At 38.7% G+C, this 26,879-nt stretch overlaps 3 protein-coding genes across 4 annotated transcripts; all 3 read left to right on the forward strand.

The window, feature by feature from the left end:
* The first annotated feature begins 401 nt into the window (after nt 1-401).
* Nucleotides 402-4,920, forward strand: LOC131335366 (pentatricopeptide repeat-containing protein At1g80550, mitochondrial). Its single transcript, XM_058370691.1, has one exon. The coding sequence runs from the start codon at nt 506-508 to the stop codon at nt 1,934-1,936; it is 1,431 nt and encodes a 476-aa protein (XP_058226674.1). The 5' UTR covers nt 402-505; the 3' UTR covers nt 1,937-4,920.
* LOC131335361 (putative UPF0481 protein At3g02645) lies at nt 3,106-4,920 on the forward strand. Its single transcript, XM_058370686.1, has one exon. The coding sequence runs from the start codon at nt 3,106-3,108 to the stop codon at nt 4,780-4,782; it is 1,677 nt and encodes a 558-aa protein (XP_058226669.1). The 3' UTR covers nt 4,783-4,920.
* A 4,064-nt stretch (nt 4,921-8,984) lies between these two features.
* Nucleotides 8,985-14,368, forward strand: LOC131335362 (uncharacterized). 2 transcript variants are annotated; one of them, XM_058370687.1, is made up of 9 exons: nt 8,985-9,331; nt 9,474-9,643; nt 10,861-11,042; nt 11,137-11,421; nt 11,501-11,559; nt 11,647-11,683; nt 11,817-11,888; nt 12,783-13,110; nt 13,824-14,368. In XM_058370687.1, the coding sequence occupies exons 1-9, from the start codon at nt 9,199-9,201 to the stop codon at nt 14,205-14,207; spliced, it is 1,650 nt and encodes a 549-aa protein (XP_058226670.1). In that variant the 5' UTR covers nt 8,985-9,198; the 3' UTR covers nt 14,208-14,368. The 2 variants fall into 2 exon arrangements, with proteins under 2 accessions (XP_058226670.1, XP_058226671.1); XM_058370688.1 differs by having other exon boundaries at nt 9,480-9,643.
* Nucleotides 14,369-26,879: the final 12,511 nt, after the last annotated feature.

A 26,879-nucleotide genomic window follows, 5' to 3' on the forward strand; every position in this document is an offset into this window, starting at 1 on the left:
TTTCTATCACATTTTCAACCCACGTGCTTGGATTGCCTTTTTGAGTGAAATTGCGGGCCTCCAAGCAATTTCTTCTAATTTTAGTTTTCAAAAAAGAAAATGATTTTAAAAAATAATTATCTTGAATTGCTTTTACAAGAAAGTTGTTTTGGGCTAATTAAAAAAGTTTTGCAAGATTATTTTTGATTCCCTTCAATTGTAGGATGGAGGTAGGCCAAGTCCAATCGAGCTCAAGGAAGCTCGATTTGAAGGCCCAATTTCTCACCCAAAAGCCACCATGGATGCATGTCTTTCGGCCACATGATTCAAACTTCGCGTCCCGTAAAAATGTTGCGGCTACTTGATGTAAAAGTTTGCGTTCAATTTTTCAAAGTTTGCGGCTGAAGCTCTCGTAAAAAAGAACCGCCTCCAAAACTCACACACGCAGAGCGTCAATGGCTCATTGCTCTTCGCTCCTCAACCTCTTTCGTCGTCCCAAAGAATCAAGGAACAACACCACCAATCAATGATGCTCTCCCCTGTCCATTCCCGACGCCACTCTCTTCTCTCTCCTCACTCTCTCCTCCTCCTCCGAATCCAATCTTTCCTCACCTCCCACTCTCACCCATCTTCTTCTACACAACCCTCCAAACCCAGGTCCTATTTCCAACCAAAATCACCACCCATCTCCATTCCTCACCTCAACCCACTCCACAACCCCAAAGCCCCGCCCGACTCTCCCAGCTTCGACCAAACCGCAGTCCTCCAAACCCTCTCGTGCTACGCCAACGACTGGAAGCGAGCCCTCGAGTTCTTCACCTGGGTTTCCACCAGCTGCGGGTTCCGCCACACCACCGAAAGCTACAACCGGATGATCGACGTCCTCGGTAAGTTCTTCGAATTCGACCTCGCCTGGAATTTAATTGTTCAAATGGGAAAGAGTGCAGATTCGATGCCGAACCATGTCACGTTTAGAATACTTTTCAAACGCTATGTGTCGGCACACCTTGTTAACGAGGCAGTAAGTGGCTATCATAAGGCTCACGAATTTGGTTTGAAGGATGAGGTTTCGTTTTTGAATTTGATTGATGCGTTGTGCGAGTATAAGCATGTAATTGAAGCTGAAGAAATGTGCTTTGGGAAGAATGCTAATGTTGGGTTGTGTTTGTGTGTGGATACGAAGATTTATAATATGATTCTTCGCGGGTGGTTCAAGATGGGGTGGTGGAGTAAGTGTAGGGAGTTTTGGGAAGAAATGGATCGGAGGGGTGTCAAGAAAGATTTATATTCATACTCGATATATATGGATATACAGTGCAAGAGTGGGAAGCCATGGAAGGTTGTGAAATTGTATAAGGAGATGAAGGAGAAGGGGATTAGATTGGATGTGGTGGTGTATAATACGATTGTTAACGCAATGGGTCGATCAGACGGTGTTGAATTTGCGTTGAGGCTTTATCGGGAAATGATGGAATCAGGTTGTGAACCAAATGTTGTGACTTACAATACTATCATAAAGCTTTTGTGTGAAAATGGGAGGGTTAGGGAAGCATACAAGGTGCTTGATCAAATGCAGGTGAAGGGTTGTGCTCCGAATGTTATAACTTACCATTCTGTTTTCGGGTACCTTGAAAAGCCCAGGGAGATTCTTAGGTTGTTTGACAGGATGACGGGTAGTGGAGTTCGTCCGAGGATGGACACTTACGTGATGCTTATGAGGAAATTTGGGAGATGGGGCTTTCTTCGACCGGTATTCGTTGTGTGGAAGAAAATGGAAGAGCATGGGTTGAGTCCTGATGAGCATGCTTACAATGCGCTGATTGATGCTTTGGTGCAGAAGGGAATGATTGATATGGCTCGGGAGTACGATCAAGAGATGCTGGAAAAAGGGCTTTCGGCTAAACCAAGGGCAGATTTGGGGACAAAGCTAGTGAGTGGAGGATCTGAAAATGGTTGATGCTGTCATGCCGGTGGTTTATCAAAGGTTGGCACTTTCACAATGCATAGTTCGTAGATTGGGATAGTGGGGTGAGCTTGCCAGGATTTGGTTGTTGGGATGGGAATCAAGCAAGAGTGGCTCAGAAGTATGATGAAGAAAATTTAGTCAGAGTGGTGTTTTTGTCCATCTCAATGTTAAATTTGCAGTTTATGCTGTATGGTTTTGAAAAATGGAAGGGGTAGGGGCTCAATTTAAGCTGAAGAAGTTTGGTTCTACCCTCAGAAGTTAAGATTTTAGAGTTGGCTTCTGGTTGGAGAGACCAAAATTTGATGCAAATATGCTGAGACAAGTTCGTTCTCACTGCTGGTAAGAATTCTAAATTCCCGACCTTTTTCTCATCCCATTTATGGTAAGTCTCTGGTTCATTTGTACCGTGGTACAGTTTGAATTATTAAATATTCTTAATAAACTGATCAGAGAAAATTTCATGCTATCAGTAGGATTGGGATTATCTACATAAATTTGATCGAAATCCGAAATTGGGGAAAACGAGAGGTCTGGCTGAATTTGATTGATGCAACTAAAAATTGGTGGTGGGTTTTCGACTTCCTTACACCTAATTTGAAGTTCCAGGTTGCAAAATTGGGGTTCGGATGGGTGCAGAGATGAAACCCTTTTTTTTGGCTCTTTTTATCTCTCTCTATAAATTCTTAGTCGAATTGGATCCTTTTCTCTCTCTCTCTCTGATTTCTGGAATGTGGTATGAAGGTGGGTGTGGGTGTGTGAACAATTTGGAGTGAGGGGGGAATGAGGCAGTAGCTGGATTGTGGTCAAAATTTTCATTTTTTCCTTGAGCATTTTGCACGTATTGAACTGGAAAAATTCTTAGATGGTTCTGCCATATATGATGAAATCATTATTTTTCTCTCTTTTGAAATACATACTATATAGCACGGGTGTATTAATGGTGAGAGACTCGACATATAAACATGAAACTACATTCATGAGGCATTTATGTAGTGAGGAAGGTCCCGTAACACCTAATAAAGCTCTTCTGAAGTGTTCCATTTATGCTCTCATAAAGGCCTTATTCTCTAAACTCCACCATCATTCAATAAACAAAAACTGTCACTCCCCAAAAGAAACTTGTCCTAAAACAACACCATCTCCCCTCTCCTCAACCCACTATGACCTCCACCTCCAACTCAAGTTTTGATGAGGATCGATGGATCATTCATATGCGGCGAACCCTAGATGAAGAGCTAGAAGAGGACACCGAAATCCCCGTCAGCATTTTCAGTGTCCCTAAAAGCCTCTTAGCCAGTGATCCTGATTCTTATGTACCACAACAAGTGGCATTAGGCCCTTACCATCACTGGCGCCCTGAGCTCTATGAAATGGAGAGATACAAACTTGCTGCGGCAAAAAGGACCCAGAAACATTTCCAAACCATCAAGTTCCATCATCTCGTTGATCAGTTAGTAAAGCTTGAGTCAAGGATTCGAGCTTGTTATCACAAGTACCTTGATTTCAATGGCGAAACCATGGCGTGGATGATGGCCGTTGATGCATCCTTTTTGCTCGAGTTTCTTCAGATTTACACGATCAAAGAAGGTAAGATTCTGACAAGAGTTTCTTCAAGAATGTCGCATTTGGTAGATGTTGCAGGGAGAAAATCAGCACATAATGCCATTCTTAGAGACATGGTGATGCTGGAAAATCAAATTCCTTTGTTTCTACAGCGAAAGATGTTGGAATTCCAATTCTCCTCGTTGGAATTAGCTGATGCAATGTTGCTTTCCATGTTAATGGCACTGTGTAAAGAGCTTTCTCCGTTTAAGATGATGGAAGAATTCCCAAATATTCAAGTGCCAGAGTGTACCCACTTGCTGGACTTCTTGTACTGCATGATCGTGCCCAAATCAGAAGAAAAATCAGAAGAAATTTCCGAGATTACTGAAGTTGATGACCAAAGTGAAGGTGCGGAAAACAAAGAAACATCTTTTGCTGCAGAATCAAGTAATGTGGAAAAATTCCTTTATGAAGTTTGGAAGCTCGTCACAAAATTGAACAGAGGTCCGGTACGTACTATCAAAAGGCTAATATTGTCTAGACCGGTTAAAGTTGTATTGAAATTGCCTTGGACAATAATTTCCAGCCTTCCTGGATTTAAGCTCTTGAAACAACCTGTTGACTCTTTCTTCTTTTCAGAAGAAAAAGAAGAAATTAATCCTGGAAATGTGAAGTCCCACTCAAATGATAACTTGATTAGCAAACCTCCACTAGTAGAGGAAATCACAATCCCTTCCGTCACTGAGCTATCAAAAGCCGGTGTACGTTTCTTATCCACAAATGGTAGCATCTTGACTGTTAGTTTTGATGTTACAACAGCCACAATGTGGCTCCCTACCGTTAGCTTAGATGTGAACACAGAAGTTATCCTGAGAAACTTAGTAGCATACGAAGCTTGCAATGCATCAGGGCCATTGGTTTTTACTCGTTACACAGAACTAATGAATGGGATCATCGACACTAACGAAGACGCAAAACTGCTAAGAGAGAAAGGGATCATTCTGAATCGTTTGAAGAGCGATCAAGAGGTAGCTAATCTCTGGAATGGGATGAGCAAATCTGTTAGATTGACCAAAGTGCCCTTCTTAGATAAAGTGATTCAAGATGTGAACAAGTATTACAATGGTAGGTGGAAGATTAAGATTTTGAAGTTCATCAAGTTGTATGTGTTTAGCTCATGGAAGTTTCTAACTTTGCTGGCTGCCATTCTGCTCTTGTTTTTGACGACTCTGCAGGCGTTTTGCTCAGTGTATAGATGTGTTCGATTGATTCGTATCAACCGAACCTTGTGATTTTTCTATTGAACTACTTTTTTAATCTTTTCAGGAGGTGGGATTGTAATAATTTTTGAGGTTGGCCATTGGTGTAATTGCCTTTTGCTATGTTGTGCTTTGTTGCTGATCAACTACTTGAATGCCTTTTCAGAATGAGTCAATTGAGCATTTTCTTATTGTTAATCGGATTGGTTGTGATTTTGTTTTCTTCTTTATTTGCTTTGGATCCTCAAAGCATTAGGCATGGCGATTAACACTAATGTTGTAGCTCTTTTTTTCTTTTTTCTTTATATATATATATATCGGGGCGGTTCCGGGGACCCTTAAAAAAATCCTCCAAATCTTAATCTCATAGTTTCCGATCAAATTTTGATGATCCGAGCCGCTCAATGTGTTCAGAACATGATTTTAAGGGTGCCCGCGAGAAACTGACAAAAAAACTAACCGGGAAGGGCTTGATTTGAGCAGTTTTTTATTGAACCGTTCAATAAAGTTCAATAAAAAACTGTTCGGATGAAACCCTTTCCGGTCATTTTTTTTGCTGATTTCTCACAAACGCACTTAAAATTACGTTCTGATTCCATTGAGCGGCTCGGATCATCAAAATTCGATCGGGAACTTGAGGGTTTTTTTTTAAGGGTCCCCGAAACCGTCCCGTATGTATATATATATTGGGTGGGGGAAGGGAGGACACACTATTGTTGTAGTTTGAACTATTGCGTTTGGTAAAAAAACATAATAATAATAATTTCTTACTACGTAAATGTTACTACGCTTACGTTTGTTACTACGGAAATGTTACTACGTTTATGTAATGAGTAATATTGGGGTTTTACTTTCAACTATGTGAATCAAATAGAGACAAGTTCAGGTGAGATCCTATAAAGTTGATCTCACGTTAACCCCAATGGGTCAAGATTTGAGATTTATGGGTTTGCTATCTCCTAAGGCCTCAAGTTCGAAACCTCACTGGTATTATTATAACTCTTTTGGAGCTAGTCTGTGGAGCCTTGCTCTAGCTTTAATTGGACTCTCTGCAAGTGAGCGGTGAGATTGGTAAACTTTTGAACTATTGCGTTTGGTAAAAAATAATAATAATAAAAAATTCTTACTACGTAAATGTTACTACGCTTACGTTTGTTACTACGGAAATGTTACTACGTTTATGTAATGAGTAATGTTGGGCTTTTACTTTCAACTATGTGAATCAAACAGAGACAAGTTCAGGTGAGATCCTGTAAAGTTGATCTCATGTTAACCCCAACGGGTCAAGATTTGGAATTTAGGAGTTTGTTACCTCCTAAGGTCTCAAGTTCGAAATCTCACTGGTGGTATTGTAACTCCTTTGGAGTTAGTCTGCGGAGCCTTGCTCCAGCTTTAATTGGACTCCCTGCAAGTGAGCGGTGGGATTGGGCCCCTCAGAAATAGTCGAGGACCTTGAAGTGCGCGTAAGTTGGCCCGAACACCTGAGTTATTAAAAAAAAAAAAGTTGATCTCACGTTAGACTCCATAAACCTAAGTTTCATGAAAAGAGGAGACAAAATGGCGGATTTAGGAATTAGGACAAAAACATGAAAGGAGGAGACAAAATGGAGGATTTAGGAATCAGGACAAAAGCGTTGTCAACCTCCCTCCCAAGTTTTGCTCCATGTTCTTCTTTGTACAAATTATAAAACTCAATTTGACCAATTCCAACGAATATACCCGAGAAAATATGAAGGTAAATTGATACAAATCCTAACTATAAGGAACATGCACACGAACAAGGTTTCCATTCCCAGGATTAGTAGCTGCATAATGTGAAAATCAATCCAAACTAACGGTTCTTTTCTGTAATTTTCCATTTTTTTTATTAGGTTTATGGTTAGGTCGACAAAAGAAAAAGTCCACAATGCAATTTAGGATTGAAAATCTCATGCATCACCCACATGTAATCAATAAGGGCATGACATCTTGAAAGATTAGTCGAGACGAAACTCGGAACATTTTTAATTTTTGGTAAAAAAAAATAAAGAAGCTGAAAATCTCTTGTACGTACCAGCTACTTGTCATCGGTCAAGCCATGACACATGCATTTTGAAAGATTTGCCGGGGCGGAGCAAAAAAAAACATACAGAAATCTCTAAGAAAAATTTTACGACATGTACACCACATAATTCTCTTGATATTTTGCTGGCCAATAAACGCAAGCAGGGGTGAACTGAGGGGTGCAAGCGGGGTTCGGGTCCCCGCACACCTCCCCAATTATTGCAATATTTTTATCGTATTTTAGGTTTTGTTTGTAAAGATTATGAAAAAAGGTCCCTTCAAAATTGTATTATTATTATATGAGTATGATAGTTTGTTCTTAATTTATGAATATATGTAATTCGATCCCCCGCAATCAAAAATCGTCCGCCAGTGAACTCAAGGAAACACTGTACTTTTATGCTATTGGTAACAGCTCACACGTTTGCATACGAGTTTTGCCCTCATTATACGTTTTCAAGCTGAAAGCTAAGTGTTTTGTTTTTTTTATCGGAAGCCGAAAGCTATGTTTATGTGTAAGAAAACGAGTAGAGAAAGCGAGTAATTATTCAATAGTCAAGAAGTACCACCACGTGGTATTCTAGATCACTTTCTAACTACACATTTTTGTAGAGTCCAAACATTTAGTTGTAGGCCCCACAGAAATGTGTGGTAGTAAAGTGGTCCAGAGTATTACTTGGCGGTACTCTTGGACTATTGTATAATTTCAAAGAAAAAACGATATATACTACAATACGATGATTATTATTGATGATTCGATGTTTTTTTGTTGTTTTAGAAAAGTTGGGCCTGTTTTTTGGTTGTTTTAGAAAAGTTAGGCCTTAATGCCTTGGGCTTGAGTAATTATTCAGTAGTCTTGGGCTATTGTGTGGTGGTTTCAGACGGTTTTTTTTCACTGTACATCTTTTAAAGATTCATATACTTACTAGTTAGCTCCACAAAATTATGGTACATAATGGTGTTGGAATACCACATAGCAGTGTCCCATAACCACTCAGTAATTTTTTCTCTCGGGTTGTTGAAGCTTGTAATATTTGCCAATGTAATTTTCTATAGAATAAAATATCGATTTTCAAACTAGTGGAAATTATTTTTTGAGAAATGTCATTTTAGGTTGATAAAAAAAAGAGTGCTCATTTTATGTCGACAAACTAAAGAAAATTAAGTTCCACCTAATCCAATCTGGTAAATCTAACAAATTGATAGAAATCAAGTTGATAATGACTATAGGGTCTCGTGTCTAAGACATAAACGCGTCCTTTATCGGAAAAGCGTTTCCATTGTGCCTTGAGATACAACAATTGTCCCTTTAATATGGGACTCGTTCCAAGTTCAAAAATTTAGTCCGATCCTTTCAAAATTCCCTAATCAATACCTCCATTACCTAAATGACTATATAAAGGAGTGAGTCATATTTTATAGCATGTTTTGTGATTAAAAAAAATATTTACATTTTATAGTAGTACTGACTTTAGATTTAAATTGCGAATACTATAAATAAATCTATTCAGGTTGGACTCGGGACAGTGTTACCTCCACATGGAGGACAATGCCTTGGAATAGGTCAACCCTAATTCAAATTTTGGTAAGAATTTAATACCCAAATCCACGGACCTGGAGACCCTGCCAAGCAGGGGTGCCGAGCACATCTAGGCCGTCCAAAAGTGTTTTGGACGGTCCAGATGTAAAGGTACCAAACAGATTTAAAAAAAAAAGAAAGGAAAAGGAAAAAGATGTTTCGATTCGGGCCGTTGATTCCGAAATGAACGGCGAGATTGGCCGCTCGACACCCGCTTGGTAGTGGTGCTGCTCGGCAGGGTCCCCGGATCCCAAATCCACCTCAAACTCGGAAACAGCAGGGACTGGGCTGGGGGCGGAGCACTGGGGCCAAGTATTGATTGTTGGGTTTGCTTTGTGCACAATTGATCAGGGTAGGGTTCGATTTTCGGAGTTCGATAGTAAGAACAATTTTTATTATGAATTCACTAGGTTCGGCATGTACGCCTTACCCTTAATCGGACAGAGAAAGAAATTAATTTTAAATGCGCGTAAACTGATTCGAGCTGTGCAAAGAAAAATACGGAGAGTGTTGCGTTGTCTGAATTTCGAGAGTTTTCTTGTTTTGATTGGTAACGCAGGCTTCATCGATGCCGGTACAAATATCCTATCACTTACGGAAACCAAAACGCGGCATTCCAACAGACGCCCAGCTCGCCTAAAGTTACGATTCAAAAAACACACTTTGAGTGCCCAAGTCGGCAACACGCTAAACAGTAAACACCTCTCTCTCTCTCTCTCTCTCTCTCTCTCCTCTAACCAGAGGCAGAAGAGAGCCACCATATTCCATATATATTCGTTCGGAGAAAGAGTAACCGAAGACGAAACGAAAGTCAATACCCCATAATCATGTCGCTCCTGATCAAACCACTACCCTGTCTTCTCCTGCCAATCATCTTCATCCTCTTCTCTTCCACCCTGCATTCAATCTCTCATGGGGCTCCTTCCACTGATCTTCACTCTCAAACCAATCACATTCCAGGTAATTCCGTCAACTGGGTTTCCCTTCATCTCTCTTTTTTCTTCCATGAAAAGACATCCCGTCTGTTTCTAGAAAGGTTTTCTTTTTGTACTTTTCTGATTATTCCTGTGGTGATCGAAAAATAAAAACAAATTTGTTGTAGGAGCAGTCGATGAGAGCGAAAACGGCGTTGTTGGGTGGGGTGTTAGGAGGTCTGTTCTTGAAAATTCATCTATAACATTGGCTGCTCAGAGAACAAGGAGGAAAGACCCACTTAACAATTTCAATTACTATATTGGTGGATGGAATATCCGTAATAAACATTACTTCGCTGTAAGCCTTCTTCACCCTATATACTTTTTTCCCCCCTGATTTTGTGCTCTTAAACTCTTGTTTTTTTCATTTAGAAGTTTGTTTGTTTGTTTTAATGGTAAATCATTTTGAAATCTCTAGATTGCTTGTTTGATATGGGTTTTGAGTTTCATTTAGTATTGACTTTTTAGTCTATTTGAATCTTCAAATTTGGGGGGGTTTTTTGCTGTGCCTAAAGGGAGGGGACAAGGGAGGGGAGATCAAAGGGACTATGGGTTAGTGGATCATAGGACCAATCACTCATAGGTTTCTACCGCCCGGTGCCCACTGAGAGTTAGGGGTTTGTAGATCACAGCCGGACTTGCAAGAGGGCAAGACAGGGGCTTTGTCTGCACGCCTCAAACCTGCGACCACCTGTGCACAAATCCTGTGGGAATTAGCCATTTACCATTAGGCTACCACCCCGGTGGTAACAAATTCGGTACTGCAAATGTGGTTTTAGCTGGCTTAGTGATATGCTGTGGGATTTGTATTCCTTGTTCTTCCAATTTGGTTCTTTCTTTTACATTATATGCGATGTGGGGATCCTCAAGTTTATCGCTCTGCTGGATGTTTTGCCTGTTTGTCGTCTTGGATTGGTTTTTGGCTTTTTGCTATGTAGTTGTTAGATACATGGACGGACACAGGACATTAACTTTAGGGAGTCGCATGTCGATGGGATTGCTCACTATATTAATTTTGGGGTAGCATATATTATATTTTCAGGAAAAAAATGGGTGGCATACCTTTTTGCAGAATTTTTTGAAGTCTCTCGTGGTTGATATTGCATCCTGTTCTTGTAATTCTCTTGAAAAATATGAATTCAATTCTCCTATCGTTTTAGAAAAATGAGCAATATGTAGAGCATACTACTATAATCATGAGATATTTAAAAGATTTAAAAAAAAAAAGAGAGATTTAAAAGATTTAAGATGAACTTCCAAAAAAAATCTGAATGAGGAATCATATTTTGAACCTGAATTTGCCGTTCTTCTCATTTAGATGTGGTTCTAAGCAGTTAGCACTCTAAATTCCTAGATACCACTGACGCTAATATGAAAAAAAAAAAGTTTCTTGGTTTATTATGTGCATTCCAATGGCTTCCTCTCATAATTGGTATTTTGGAACTCCTTCCAATATAAGTTTTCTGTTTATTATCAAATTTCTCAATGGTTTCTAAAATGTTGCTCTGACTGCAGTCCGTGGGCTTTACTGGCATTACCTTTTTTCTCATTGCTGCAATCTGGTTTGTCGGATTTGGCTTGTGTCTGCTCCTCCTCTGCTGCTGTTTTTGCTGCTGCCGCCGCGAACCTTATGGCTATTCTCGAGCTGCTTATGCACTCTCTCTTATTTTACTTTTGTTGTTCACCGTGGCCGCAGTGTATGTATCCCTCACACACCCACATATGAGTTTAGGGTGTCTCTTTCATTTGACTATGTATGACTCCTTTGTTGTTCTATGTTGTGATTTTCAGCATCGGATGCATTGTTTTGTACACTGGGCAAGGGCAGTTTCACAACACCACATCGGATACGTTGGACTATGTTGTGTCGCAAGCCAACACAACTGTTGCGAATCTTGAGAACGTATCGGATTATCTTGCTGCAGCTAAGAGCATAGGAATTGACCAAGTTTCTTTGCCTACTGACGTTCAAAACAACATTGACAATGTTGACAACGAGATTAGTTCTGCTGCCACAACTCTTCAAAGTGAGACAAAGAAAAACAAGAAAAAAATAGAGGATGTTCTGGATACAGTGTGAGTAGATGCTTCTATGCGAATTAGTTTTTGAGGGGGATTTGTTAACGATGGTTAAATATCTCATCGTGTTGTGCAGGAGACTTGCACTTATCATTATTGCTGCTGTAATGCTACTCTTGGCCTTGTTGGGTTTCCGTAAGTACATTGATCCTCTCGAGAAATGGCATAGTTTTATGTGAATGTTGATATTTCCTTTCTGTGTGGTTTTTATTATTGGTGCAGTATTCTCAATTCTCGGATTGCAGTTTCTTGTATACGTGTAAGTGAGGAGAAGGCATGCCTTGACATTTTGGTTTATTGGTTTCAACACTATACAATATATTCTGATATTTTCATCTTCAAGATCTTGTTTTGGAATTTTGTAAAACTAAGCGCGTATCAAAATTTTGCAGCTTGGTGATCGTTGGGTGGATTCTCATCGCTGGCACGTTTATCTTGGCTGGGGTATTTCTTGTAGTCCATAAGTATGTTCTACCAGAATACATTCTTTTATTTGTCCATCTTAATATCTAGACCATGCGTTCCAACATTCTTTTATTTGTCCATCGTAATTTATAGACCATGCATTCCATTGCTCAATTTTCCCCCTTTTTTTCCACGTCAACCTACAATAACGATTTTTGTTCGCTAAGTCCCAACTTGATTGCTTTCCCAAAACACACCAACATGGACTCTTTCTTCTTTGCAATTTTTTTTGGTTACCCAAACTTTTGTTCACGTTGGATTCTTACATTGTTGTCCTAATGCAATGATGATGAGAGAGGTTTGAACTTTGAAGACAATTGTCAGAATAGCTTCACGATAATTACGAGGGAAAATGTTTGTAAGTTCTTTGACTTGGTAAAATGATTGCTTATCGAGGCACGATTAGGTGTTGTAAAATTGATTCTTATGAATCTCATTCAGATGCAGCTCAGATTTGTTAATCTTTATTTTGAAGCAGTAGCTTCTCGTACAAAGAGAGAAGTTGTACACAGTCTTGATCATGCGTTAGAGTTAAATAAGTACCATTCTGTCCGCTATGTGTTGATTTAAGTCTAATCTCAACACTGTGTTGTTCATACTTGTTTATATAAAGCTAACCGATTGCTAAAGAAAAGCATACGACATGACTTTGGCAATTAATACGTTCCTCCTATGTTAGTTGTCGTTTTTAAGATAAGTGTAATCTGATCACTGTGTCGTTTCATAGTTGGTTATACTATAAAAGAGATTGCTATGGAAAACCATACGAAATGACTTTGGCAACTAATGTGTTCTTCCTATGTCAGTTGTTGTTCATATCTAGAATGTTTGTTTTGCCAATTTTTTTGTATCTTTTGAATGAACATCTAACATCTTTTTCCGGTGAATTGAAGTATGGTAGGGGACACCTGTGTTGCAATGGACCAGTGGGTCCGGCATCCCACAGCTCATACAGCTCTAGACGATATTCTCCCATGTGTGGACAATGCAACTGCGCAAGCAACCTTGTCTCAAAGCCAAGAAGTTACCTACCAATTGGTCGGAATCGTGAACGGGGTCATCGCCAATGTGTCCAATGTTAATGTACCACCCAGTGTTCCTCAACCTCTGTATTTCAATCAGTCTGGACCTCTTGTGCCTCTCCTCTGTAACCCATTTAACGCTGACTTGTCTAATCGAACTTGCGCAGCTGGTGAACTGGATTTCGAAAATGCAACACAGGTAAGTTTATGAAATGCTTAACATTTTGATCACCAAGTTAAAACGCGAATTAACTATATAAGCTTTTCTCCATAATGTTCTGGTTATACTTGTGCTTTTCTCCCTTTTTAAGCTTTTCCGTAATGTGCCGTGAGGTATTTCATAAGGGTATGTTTGGATCAAGGATTTGTGGAAGTAATTGTTGACGTAAAAAGAGGTGAGGGAAGCATAACTTCAATTTGTGAAGTGAAACTTCCTACATTTTCTTTTCCATCCTCAAATCCCCCTACAAATGCTTGATCCAAGCACGGCCTAAGAGAAGCATTCATTCAAATTTTTGTTATGTTTCGTGAAACGCCTATTAATTCATCCACAGATGATTTTTTTTCTCTTCAGTTTTCTTGTAAATTCAACTTCTCAGATTGTTGATTAGTAGTATTTAGAAATGGCAATCTTGTGCTTTAGCTTTCCTCGAAAATAATATCATTTAATTCCAGAAAAGAAAGTATTAGAGGTTATCTACTTTCGCACCTGTTTTAGCTGATGTTAGAACCAAATATTCATAAACAGGATTTGCTACTTATGAACATACCCCTGTAGCTGCTTGTGCCTTTTTGGTTGGTGACAACCACAAGGAAAACCGCAAATTTTGTTATTATTTTCTCGCAAAAACTAAGCTCAATGTCGAGCAAATTAGTGGAGATTCACAGTCCAGATTTTCATTCCTATTGCAGGTTTGGCAGAATTATGTGTGCAAAGTTTCAAGTAACAACACTTGCACTACAGTGGGCCGTTTGACTCCCACTATGTATTCCCAGATGATTAATGCAACCAATGTGAGCTACGGTCTGTATCACTACGGTCCATTCCTCGTAGATTTACTTGATTGCAGCTTTGTGCGCGAGACCTTTGCCGGCATAACCCAGGATCACTGCCCTGGCCTGAAGCGATACAGTATGTGGGTCTACATTGGCTTGGCCATGGTCTCAGCTGCAGTCATGCTTTCTTTGATCTTCTGGGTAATCTATGCCAGGGAGAGGCGACACCGGAAATATACGAAACTCGTCAATGCTCGACATGGGGATCAGCATGGTTCTTTTGGAGAGAAAAGGCCATAAATGGAATTTTGAAGTCTCTGTCTATAGGTTTGGTTTGTTCATTCATAGTTTTATGTACATGGTGAGTTTGAATATTTGGAGTTTTATTTGTAATACATAGGGGTTTTATTTGAGATCATACGGTATAAGATAATTTATTTATTTTTCTCCATTTTTCTTTTCTTCTCCTTCCCTATTCCATCTGATGGCCATGATTTTGTCGAAAACAAGAAGGAAGAAGATATATACCGGCTGGGCAAATTCTCAGAAATCCTAGTGGTATTGACCATGGACGGAACTGATGAGTGGTGCAACGATGACTTCAAAACTTAGAGAGAGAGAGAGAGAGAGAGAGAGAGCAGGGCAGTTGCATACTCAGGCCTTGTTCCACTCAACTTTTTCTAAAAGTTAACGTTTGTCCTAATTTGAATTTTTTTTGCGTTTATTAGTTTTGCAACCAATTTTTTGTGGATTGTTGATTTGTCTTGACGAAACGAATCAAAAAAGTTAAATTTTTTTACTTTTACTCAAATATTTTGAAAAATAATCACATTTAATTAAAAAAATAAAAAAAAATTATTTTAATTAGTGAAACACACGTCTTGAATCTATTGGCGTATTGAACCAATCCTCCTAGAAGTGTAGGCTACATGAGAGAAGGTTGGACAAAATCGTAATCAACCGCCCAAGGAAAAATAGGAAAAGGTGGACAATCGCAATGTTGGCCATGACTCATTAAGCATGGAGTCAAAGGTGGCAAGTATTGACGACGGCCACCTCAACCATTTGGAAATATTTTTATTATATTAGAATTTTATTTTAATTACCAAACTATATATGGATGCCGTCATAACTACATTTTTCTAGTACTAATTTATGTTATATATTACTCCCCATATGATAAATTGTGAGGACTAAATTAGAAGTAATGAAACTACAATACGTCAATACATAAAGAAAGAAAATCAGCCGTTCAAAAAAAAGAAAGAAAGAAAGAAAGAAAATCAAAGAGGCTAACCACAGAAAATCCACAAAATAAGAAACTCGTGATAGGGTTGTGTTGAGCGTTGAACACAACAATAAAATCCACAATTTATCTTCTTGCTGGTAGATTGTAAATTCCTCTCGTATTGATTTCGATTGTTTCAACGGCTACAACAAAGCGTGTATTTTCAATTACGAAATTTGTGAAGACAAGACTGCACATGAGAACTATCGCTTATTGTAGTGCTATTATGTTATTTTGATTTTTTCAAAAGCGGTAAATAAATATTATTATAATTCATCTTACTATTTTTACTTGTAATATCCATCTTGACTATCACTAAGGCTCTGTTTGTTTCAAAGTAAAATATTTTTCGATGTAAAAAATTTTCCATGTAAAATGATTTTGCAAAAAATAAAAGTTTCGTTTTTATTTTCCAGTGTTTCATTGATAGTTGTAAAATGATGCATGTATGTATGTACGTATGTATTAAATACAAAATTTTTTTGACTTGATGAGAAAGCACATGGTTAGGTCACAGGTGGATGAGATTGGGGCTGTAGGAGAGCTCAGCAAACTAACGTAATTATTAGTCAAGCAGCGAAGCCAAGTCCGGAAAATAACTTACCACATTTTCAAGCGAAAAACATTTTCAACCATATGAAGTAAAATGTTTTACCTGGTAAAATATTTTTTTGTCTTTTACACAACCAAACACCAAAAAATAAACAAAACATTTTCAAAAAAATATCTTATTACGCCCAAACAAACGAAGCCTAAGTTAAAATTCCGATTCCATCACTTCTCATAATCAACAAGAAAGTCGACCTGACGTGGACCCATTGGATAGTTCTTGTTTATTTAGTTCTTGTATATATATGGGGTAAAATTATTCGACAGGCTTGACCCTCTATCTATCATCTGGTTCTAATAAAACTCTATAATTTTTGCATCTTATTATATCAATGTAGAGCCAATTAAAAAAGTAGGAGGGGAGGATTTTATGAGTTAATTAACACAACATAGAATTCTTGATTGTTACTTCTAAGTTTAACAATATATGATCAGTGATTTTTCCCTCATGAAATCCCTTCTAAGTTTAAAAATTGAGGCGGTGATCATATTATTGATCACCGCCTCATTTTTCTAATCAGGAATTTCGTATCGGCAATTCTGTGAGACTATCTTCTTTTTTGCTGCCAACTAACCTGCCATATCAACTTACAAGTGTGTATTTTTTTACCAAATAAATTCTAAGTTATGTGGGAGGTTTGATTTCTCTTTATAAAAAAATAAATTAAATAACACAACAGAATTCGCAACGTGTAGAGGAGCCAAGCCAGGATCTCTAAAAACGATCCAACCAAACATCTACGCAATACGTATTTGAAAAAAATGATAGAAGGTGGTGGAACGGGGATGCTGCCAAGTGCCTAGCATCCTCTGCCAAGCGGCCGACCCCGACCGCTCATTTCGGTAATAGCCGGCTAGGATTTTAACCGAGTAATAGACGGTTCAGATCTATATATGCTCAAATTGAATCCGCGCCATCTGTGCCAAGATGAACGGTCGGATGCCGCTGAGCAGCCCTGCCAACACCCCGCTTGGCAGGGCTGCTCAGCAGCATCCGGTGAAGTCAAAGGACTTCACTTGCCACAATGTAACTCCGCGCTTACAAAAATGTTACTGAAAAATACACCAACCACGGATGGCTTTGCAACCGTACGTATGATGTGGATTCTACATTAATCGGACAGTTACACAGCTACACGGCAGGGCTGCTCGGCAGCATCCGACGAAGTCAAATGACTTAACTTGCCACAATGTAACTCCGCGCTTACAAAAATGTTACTAAAAAATACACCAACCACTTATGGCTTTGCAACTGTACGTATGATGTGGATTCTACATTAATCGGACAGCTACACGGCCATGTTTATTCGGTGTCTGTGTACGTAGCACTTCTGCCGTGTTTAAACGGTGTGAGCCTTTCTCATGCGTTTTGAATTTAACCCCCCAAATCCAGGGGAAGAGAATCCCATATTCCCAACCATTTTCCTTTTTAAAGTACCATGCATCAAGCATTTAAAGAAGCTATAAATAACTGAAGACTCTTCACATAACTCCATTTGCATTGCTTAGCACAAAAGGAATTTCCAATGGCTTCCAAAAACACATCTCTATCAAAATCACCACCGCTGCCGCCGCCGCTGTCTTCTTCTTCTTCTTCTTCTTCTGCTCGCACGTGCCTCTGTTCTCCGACGACCCACCCGGGTTCTTTCCGGTGCAGCCTCCACAGGAACTCCCGGGGACTCTTGAGCAGATCGACGGCCCGTATCAATCGCCTCGACCCAAATCAATCCAAGGCTTGCGTTCTGAAGTCGTTTCTGATGCAGATTATTAGGCCGTCGAGCCACGATCAGAGGAGAAAGAAGTTTCGGCCGAGGCCCACCAGGTTTGCTGCCATGAATAGGGCTGGAGATGGGGTCCCTGTTTCTTGATCAAGAAAATCTATCTCTCTCTCTCGATTGTAGGATGTTGATTATGAGAAAGTGGGACTGTTATGCTGTATATAATTAGGTGTATATATATGGTGAAGGCTAGTGGATATGTAGGTGTACATATTCTGTGAGGCCTGTGGCTGTAGGTGCATTAGGAAATCCCTCTGTCTGTGGGATTGCTCTGTTGATTAATTAGCTTTAATCTTGGTAGCTAATATTAGCTATGACAACCTTCCAGTTTTGCAATTTTTCTTTCAATTGTTTTCCAGTAGCTTGAGATTTTTGGCTATAACAAAGGAGCTTGTGGTAGTGTTTATATTGGATTTGGGGAAATCGCGCAGTGAAAAAAGGGAGAGACATATGAAGAAAATAAAGTATATTACACACCCCGGATGCCCAGGCTGGGAATTGAGAGTACTCTTCAAAGTCTGGTTTTCAATTTTCTATCGGGTGAGTATCCTGAAGTAGGTGGAGGGCTGTGACTGGTGTGACTATACTAGCTCTCTCGGAGGTTTGAGTTGCACAGTCAAATCCATATAGTGGCTGTAGGGTTGTTTCTTCGTTAAAAAAAAAGAGTATATTAATTCCTTCATATTCAAGCTGTTTTTCCCTTTATATTTTCCTTTTCTTATCTTATCTTAGTCTAAATAAAGACTAGAGAGCAGGGTAAAAGGATAAGAAAGCGAAATATCCTTCCTGATGGCTCCTGATAAACTGCAATGAAGTGTGTCCAAGATTCATGCTTGGTGGTTGGTGTCGGATAAAGTATTTAGCTTTGCATGTTCGATCTGAATAGAATCATGTCATGTGTAACATGCATAAACAGATTCGGATACTGATGTGTTCGAATTGTCTGATACTAGTGAGTTTCGCAAGACAACAAAAGGCGCACTTGATCATTTGTGTTCAAATTTGTGCACAAATCTGCGCACAAACTTCCCAACTTGTATGCATTAAAGCACCCTAAAATTCTTCCATGTTAGAAATTGAGGTGGGTTTAAGTGGTCCAATTGTCTTTCATTCTATCTAGATTCTAGATTATGCGTCCTTTTGACTTGTGGGCACCAAAAATTTATATGGGTACTAAAGATAAACTCAAATTTGGGAAAAGAAGTCCACTTTTTGAGGGCCCGCAAGGGCCTGGAGGCATGGGATTGGCCTTTTCTCAACTTGCACAATTGCCAAATCAAAAAGAGATTTGATAAGATACATGAAACTCATCCATGAAAGTGTATATGAAAGGGGAGTAAACAATGTTGTGAATTTGAATTATTCATTCTCATTTCATGTATATTTCCATGGATGAGTTTCATGTATCCTACCATTTTTTTGAATAATAAAAAAAAAACTTTCGCAGTGCAATAGATGTTCAAATTTAAGCCCAACTTTCTTTGGAGGGAAGACTATTCAACCCAATTGTTTAGATTCCATTCAGTGCGAAACCCACGTTACAAAGCCTACATTAGTCAAATATGTCACTTTATGTTTTGTCCAAAAGCACACTACATTATAGATCAAACATGCTGTAAAACAACGCGGGATTATCTGAATACGATTTTCATAGATGAACCCAACCCAAACGTGTGATTCTCAAAAGTATTTGGTGATCTCGAAGAGTACAAATTAAGTGACTCCTCACGCATTAGTGTTTAAAGTGGAGTTTGATTTTTTTTGTTTTCCCCCCTGTGGTCCTGCCCTGTCCTTTCAATGCCAAATGCGTCTCTATAATTTCTTCTTCTATGGAGTATGATGGGTGCAAGTGGGTTTGATAGTTGGAAAAGGGAGTTGGACACCTAGCTTACCAAAAAACAAGAAGTTAGTTCACATTATCAACTTTGTGTGATTACCAACTTGTGGAAATTATTCACTGCCGACTTAGGCCACTGAACGCTTGCGGAAAATGAGCTAAAGGTTGAATAACAAGTGCACGTATGCTCCTTAATAAGATGGTACCTTGTTAGGAATTAAGATGCGTGTACGTTGCAAGCATTTTTTCCTTTCATACTAGTAGGCCGCAATACTCGTGAAAAGTCATCCTGCAATACTATATCGTATAGAGAGAGGTAAAGTATTTTAATTTAGGGAGGCGTCACACATATATAAGTTTGCAAGAAATAAATTATGTAAAGTAGAGAGGTTTTTAAAATGGAATATGTAGGTGGCTAGGTGCATTCGTTTGACGGGTCTCACATGTCATCCGAGGACCATGTCAATGGATGTGAGGCCCATTGGTCCAATAAGTGAGGTTCATTGAGCCGATTGACCAGTATTTTTGGCTTGAGTGATTAACACAATTTAGGACATCCCTACCATGTGATTATGTGAACAATGTTCTTCTTTAACAAACACTCCATGTATAATCAGCTTCAATTTAGGTATTGTACGTTAACGCAATAAACAAAAGTAACCTAATCACTTGTTTATTGAATTCAAATATTAATTCATATTCATACGAACAATTGAAACGAATGAGTTGAGTTCAAAGCATCTAACTACTCATCATTCTCGTCCATATGCCAAAACCATAATGGCCAAGTATTTTGATTCGTCTCATCAAAAGTAAAAAAAAATTCACTTTTACCCAAACATTTTGAGAAATAACCAATTTTTAGCGCAAAAAGTCACAAGTATTTTGAGAAATAATCAGTTTTTAGTGCAAAAAGAAAAGTGGTTATTTCTCAAAATACTTAGATAAAAGTAAAGAAATTTTACTTTTCCGATTCTTCTCGTCGAGACGAATCAATAGCCTACAAAAGTTTAGCGTAAAACTAACAAATGCGAAAAAAATTCAAATAAGGACAAAATTCTCATTTTAAGTTTGAGTTTAAGTTAAGGCCAAAAGAATGCAAAATGATGTTTTTAGCTTCAACAGTTAGTTCAATTGGTTGGTGGGTTTGCCCTCCACCCAATTTATCAAGGTTTGATTCTTGGATTTAGGTTGCAAAAAACTAATCTCTTGCAAGTTCTCTAATTTCAGCGTGGATAGCTTGCCTTTGATCGAACCGAGGAGGGGATTAGTTGAGGAGTGCCTAAGCTAGCAAGGACATCCTTGACCGTCAAAACAAACTAAAAAAAAATGATATTGTCAGAACATGCATGAATGTTAAGTCTTACATTGGATAAATAGAAAAAGAATTGGACTTTAACATACAAGTGGAGGAGTCACCAGTTATAAAGCTTAGGCTTAGTCTGCCGTTACTCCTATACAAATTGGGCTGTGACCACGCAGAAGCAAGTTGATGCATCGTACAAACTCGTCGACAGATTCTCTTACGCTTATTTCTTTCTCTACTATTTACCCAAAAAATCAAATCCAAAAATTTTCAAATCTCCATACAAATACTCTTTCTAGCTCAAACTTCCACACTATTCTGGCCGGGCCTAGTTCATAGCACATTATGTGCAATTTAGGCGAGGGCTGAGGTAGCAAAGTACAGGTGGGGTCACCTTCCCCACTAATTTTGATTTCTCACGATGATATTTTGTAGTAGTTTGGAATCGGATAGAGTTAGATAATATTATGAATGAATTTATCATGCATCGTTTTTAAGATATAATAAATCTTTAGGACCGGTTATAATGTTATGTATATACTTTGTTTAACCTCTTAATATAGTTATTTTTTGGATTACTAAATGGAAAAAGTATCTTGCATATCGAACTAGTTTTTTAATTGATTGGCCAAAATTTCTAGCTTCGTCCCCAGATTTACAAGGGTGGAGAGAGACAGCTATGGGTCATGGTTGCCGACTTGCCAGGGTCAATAGTCTTTGGCCTAACCTCACATTACCTTGTCGTATTTGATGGTGCAAAAAGAGCAAATGATTTTGAAGTCATAATTTGAGCTAAAACTCTTACTTGTTAGTGTGGAGGAGAGGACATAGGGTGTGTTTCACGAAGAAGAATAAGTACCTATTTTTTAAATTAAAAATAATATATTGTAGAAGAATAATCTGTTTCGTAAAATGATAAATAAGTACTTCAAAAATAATAAAAACTTTAACGAACCGAACCATAGAAACAAAACAAGACCAAATTGGTCCAATAACCGGATAAGGGAACTCGGATAGAACATGAATTGTACACAACCCCACAAACACCGGGAAATTCGGTTCTGACATGCTACTAACCCACAGTCCCATACTTATCAAAACTTGTGGCAACAAACCAATGAGAACGTTCTAGGCTGGCAAATAAGGTGCGGAAGCGCCAGCGCGAGTAAAGAAACGTTCTCCAAAGGCCTCTCAAACAACTAAAATTCATGGAGTGTGGTGATTAAGAGCGCAGAGCGAGAATTGTGTGCAAGAACAAAGATTATTTTGAAACATTGACCCAAACCCGAAGGGTACTTCTCAAATTTTCTCGGGTCGACCCGTAGGCTCCACCAACAACTGGCAACAAACGCGTCGCTGCGTGGCGCGTTGTTGCGAAACGGGGGCTGAAACGGACCGTCAGAAAATTCCAAATTACTTTACGGGTGTCGTCAGATGACCGTTACACGAGCCGTTGGCCCAACGAAGAAGGAAAGGATAATGATAAACCAGATAAATTAGATAATGATAAACCAGAGCTTGCGAAATTACGTACTCCCTCCGTCCTATTTTAAATGTTTCTTACGTAAAGTCGTGTCATTTTGACTTTAAAAAAAAATCGTATTGTTCATAATTTTTTTTGGAACTTTTTTGCACCGTCTTAAAGTACTCATTGAGATCTTTTGAACGATACAAAACAAAGTTAAAAATTAATTCCGTAAGTATTTTATTTGGGAAGAAATGCTAAGTGCCAAGAAAATGGATAAAGAAAAGACTCTTAAAGTGTACATGAACAGCTCAGATGCACCTCAGATGCACTGCACAGTGAATCTGAGCCCTTCATGTACGCTTTAAGGGTTTTTTTTTGCCTATTCTCTTTGTCCTTAGCACTCCTCTTTATTTTTCAATGTCAAAGTTATACGGTCTCCCGTAGGGAGCATTTAAATTAGGACGGAGGGAGTAGTTTGCACCTCCCCGGGTTCACATGTCATTGTCTCAGTATCGCTACCTTTTCGATCACCGGAGGTCCGGATCAATTTGCGTGCTCCTCGACCAATTCTGCAGTCTTGAAATTGATGACCGACAAACTCTCAGTGACCCCAAGATTTGAAATGTTTTGCCTTTATTGAATTCAAATGTGCAAGCACATCCAGAGCATTTTCTTTCTCGTGTCTATCTGACTAGAGTTGTCACTTTTCCTTTTAATGGTTGGGAAAACTCATTTCTTATTTGTAATCATGTTGAAAGTTGGCACCGAATAAATATTTCCATCCAATAATGAAGTCTGAAGTATGGCTTTAAGATGTCAAATGGGAGTAGGGCGAAGGATTTGGAATTTATTAATTTTTTCTCCAAAATTTGTTCCAAACACAACACATGGAAATAGTTGTCTTGGTATGTCATGCAATAGCTATTTTCTAAAAATTTATATATTGGAGTATAAAAGAATATAGGTATATAAATGAGAACAATCTTTACAACAGTTAGGACTGCAAACGAGCCGAGCCGAGCCGAGTTTTAGAGTGTTCGAGCTCGGCTCGGCAAAAATTTAGTTGGCTCGAGCTCGGCTCGAGCTCGTGACGAGCTGCAGGACTCTAGCTCGAGCTCGGCTCGATATGTATTTACGGAGCTCGAGCTCGGCTCTTTCGGCTCGTTTATGAAACAAATATATATAAATATATATAATATAATCGAGCTCGCGAGCCAATTCGAGCCAAGTTTCGACTAGCTCGAGCTCGGCTCGTTTATGAAACGAGCCCAGAACTCGAGCTCGAGCTCGTTCGTTTTTGTCTTGAACCGAGCCGAGCCGAGCCGTTATCGAGCCGAGCTCCGAGCCGCTCGCGAGCGGCTCGGATCGTTTGCAGCCCTAACAACAGTTAGATCACTTCCTATTAAATTTTTAGCCATCAAATTTATTATTTTATTTTAGAAGATACAGTGAATATTCTCCTAATAAATTGATCCCTTTCTATTCTCTCTTTTTAAGTAATGTATCTTTACGTACATGTTGCATTTTATCATCAAATAAGAAAATATCTCATAGTAGCAACTGACGATTTGTGCATATCCCATTTATCGCGTAGAGTAATTGGGTTAAATATATAATCTATTTAAATTAAGACTATGTTACATTAATCCGACATGCCTTTAGGCACTGAAATCCACTAGTGTTACGATTTGCATGATGCCCCATATCCATTCCGAATATCTAAGAGAGAAACTGTACGGCAGAAATTCATTTAAAAAATATATATACATATGTATTTTTTAGGTAAGATTTCAACATCATAATTACGACAGCGAGGCAGTAGACTAACCTTGTGTTGGGAATTCTCAATTAATTAATGTAAATTAAGCCATTAAGGTGTTCAATACTCTAAATAAGTTTAGAAAGTTAAATATAGGGGGAGTGATTTTCGTACTCTCCAAATTGTTAACCGCATTTCCAAGGTGGGTGCGAAAAACTAATTCCATATTGCTTTTCCGCATTCTCCGTGGGAGTGCAGTAAGTCACCTTAAATATACTTTAAGCTTTAGTACGTTCAAACATTGTGACCCTGTTTGATTTGAGTTTTGAAAGAAATTTTTAAAAATAATGAATGAAAAAAATAAATAATTTTTTTTATTAAAAGTGCACATAATTTTGAATCTCTCAAACGAACAAACCCATACTTTCTATACCGTAACCAACACTCAATAAAGTGATAAACTTTAGCTGACATTTTTACCAAATGAATTCTCAAAACAATTCCTACATTAGATGGAGCAAGTATTTTCAATCAATTTTGTAGGTGGCATATTTTATGTAAGTGGGTGGGAGCCTGCTATCACTTGCCCACTACCATGTGTCATCATTGAAAACTAGACACCTACTCAATTGAAATGGTTTTGAACATTTAAGAGTTGTGCTACCTCCACACCCATTTGCACACCCATATACACACCCACACACACAAGTGTGTGCCCCACACACTTGTGTGTGTGGGTGTGTATATGGGTGTGCAAGTGGATGTGGTCCTAGAATTTCCGTTTCTGAAATCAATCATTCTACTGTTGCATACACTATGCACAAAAATTGATTTTGGAACCACAAACACTTTAAGCACATATTTATATATATATTTTTTTGTAGGTTTCACATGCACCGGAAATATGGTGTGTGTGGATCCCTATGTTAATATGAGTATTTATGTAAGTGTTTGTTATTGTAGAATAATTAATTGCACAAACAATTAAACAAGCGCGTGGGCATCGCACATTTTGTACATTTATGTATGCAAATTGGAGGTAGGATTCCTGTGTCGAAAATCCCAGTACTTCTGCGACGATAGATTTTTCAGCCGTTGAATTTAAAATATTAAAAAATCACACACTTTAATGGCTGAAAAACCTTTCGCCACAGAAACATAGGGTATTCGGGACAGGCAAAATCGAACCCCTGCAAATTGGGATGTGTTTTAAGACTTTCCCCTCAAAGAAGGAAACATTTCATTCAAAGTTTAACGACAATGAAGAGCCAATGGTTTTCAATGATGTATAATTATGTTGAAATATGAAAATTTCTTAAAGTGGTGGGATCTCTTTCCATTTCTTGTTAGAATTGTGATAGAAATCAATAAATGAAAAGACGCCGGAGTAACACCAGAGATTGGATTTGGTGGTCTTACCTTATAATTTTTTTTTTGATCCGCTCTTACCTTAGAATTTAGAAGCGAGTTTTTTTCTACATGAGATATGAGATGATGAAGGGTGTTTTCACTAAGGCTCTGTTTGTTTCGAAATAAATATTCTACGACGTAAAATATTTTTCATGTCAAATATTTTTGCAACACATAATCTTCATGTTATTATTTTCTTGTGTTTGGTAGCAGTTGAAAACATATTTTCATAAAAAAAAAATCCCCAAAACCCAGGCAATTGGAAATTTAACACCTCTCAACTCTCTTGTTTGAATTTCCCCCCCCCCCCCCCCCCCCCCCCCCCCACAAAACTTTTCTTTTCTTTTCTCTCTACATACAACTGGTAGGGTTTCTTAACAGGGGGCCAGGGGCTGCCGCCTCACCCCACCCCACCCCTCCATCACCGCCCCTCCACTCCCTGCTATGATGGGTTGTTGGGCCGCTTGTTGAGATCCTTCGGCGAATAAGCCCTTAGAACCGAAGCAGCGGTTTGTCCGGTGACATGGTGACGGCTGTGGTTCTGTTTCTTCCTACTCTCTCTCCAAATCTGTGCCTCCCTGAGTTTGGTGCTCCCCGTCAATGGCGTCAATCGTCCGCGTGAAGTCCGCCTATGTGCTCTCTTTTCCAATCTTCCTCACCATGAGAGTTTTGTCGGTGTTATCAAGCCGACCCGACCTTGTTGTTTGGGTGTCGCTTGTTCGAACCCTGACGAGGTTGTTGTTGTGGGACGGAGATAGCTGTTGGTGTTGCTGGATGGTGGCGTGTGGTTGCTGCGGTGATCTGCGATCCCAGTGACCGAATTTAGGAGTGTAGATTTGTTTCTGTAGGTTTTGGTTTGTTTTTCTCTGCTGCATTTGTTTTTTGGATTTCCTAATGGTGCTGTTTCCTCCCCTTTGGGGTTTTCTTTGGTTTGAATATGCATTTTTCCGCGGTCAATGTTGTGCCCAGAAGATTTGTGTGTGGGAGTGGGGTACTTTCTTACTGGCCTCTCCTTTGTGGCTTGATTCGCGCCCTTGTGTTGTGACGATCTTGCTCTTCTTGATGTACTGTTTTTTCTATCAATGGAAACTCCAAACATTTTGGCAAAAAAAACACTCTCCTGTTGGGATTTGATAACGGGGAAGACTCCAATCCATTGTCGTAAAACAGCTTACTTGAAAATTTGGGATGAAATCATTTGTGCCCATATGATAAAAAATGTTTTAGTACTACTTTCTTTTGTCTAACCAAACAACGGAAAGTGAGAAAAATATTTAAATACTGAAAAAAAAATTTACATCAAAACAAGTGTAGCCTAACTTCAAAGTTTTGGACAATAATTTTTTTATTTTATCATTATTCAGATTTTTTTCGTGTTTGTTAGTTAGATCAGATTTTCGCAAAGCTAACTCAAGACACTCATGTCTTGTTCACTTCACAACTCTATTCAAAAAATATTTATCAACTCGATTATTACTCTCATTTCTCTCTCTAACTATTCAATCATTACTCTTTTT

This window comes from Rhododendron vialii, chromosome 8a (assembly GCF_030253575.1).
Source record: "Rhododendron vialii isolate Sample 1 chromosome 8a, ASM3025357v1".
NCBI classification, from domain to species: domain Eukaryota; kingdom Viridiplantae; phylum Streptophyta; class Magnoliopsida; order Ericales; family Ericaceae; genus Rhododendron; species Rhododendron vialii.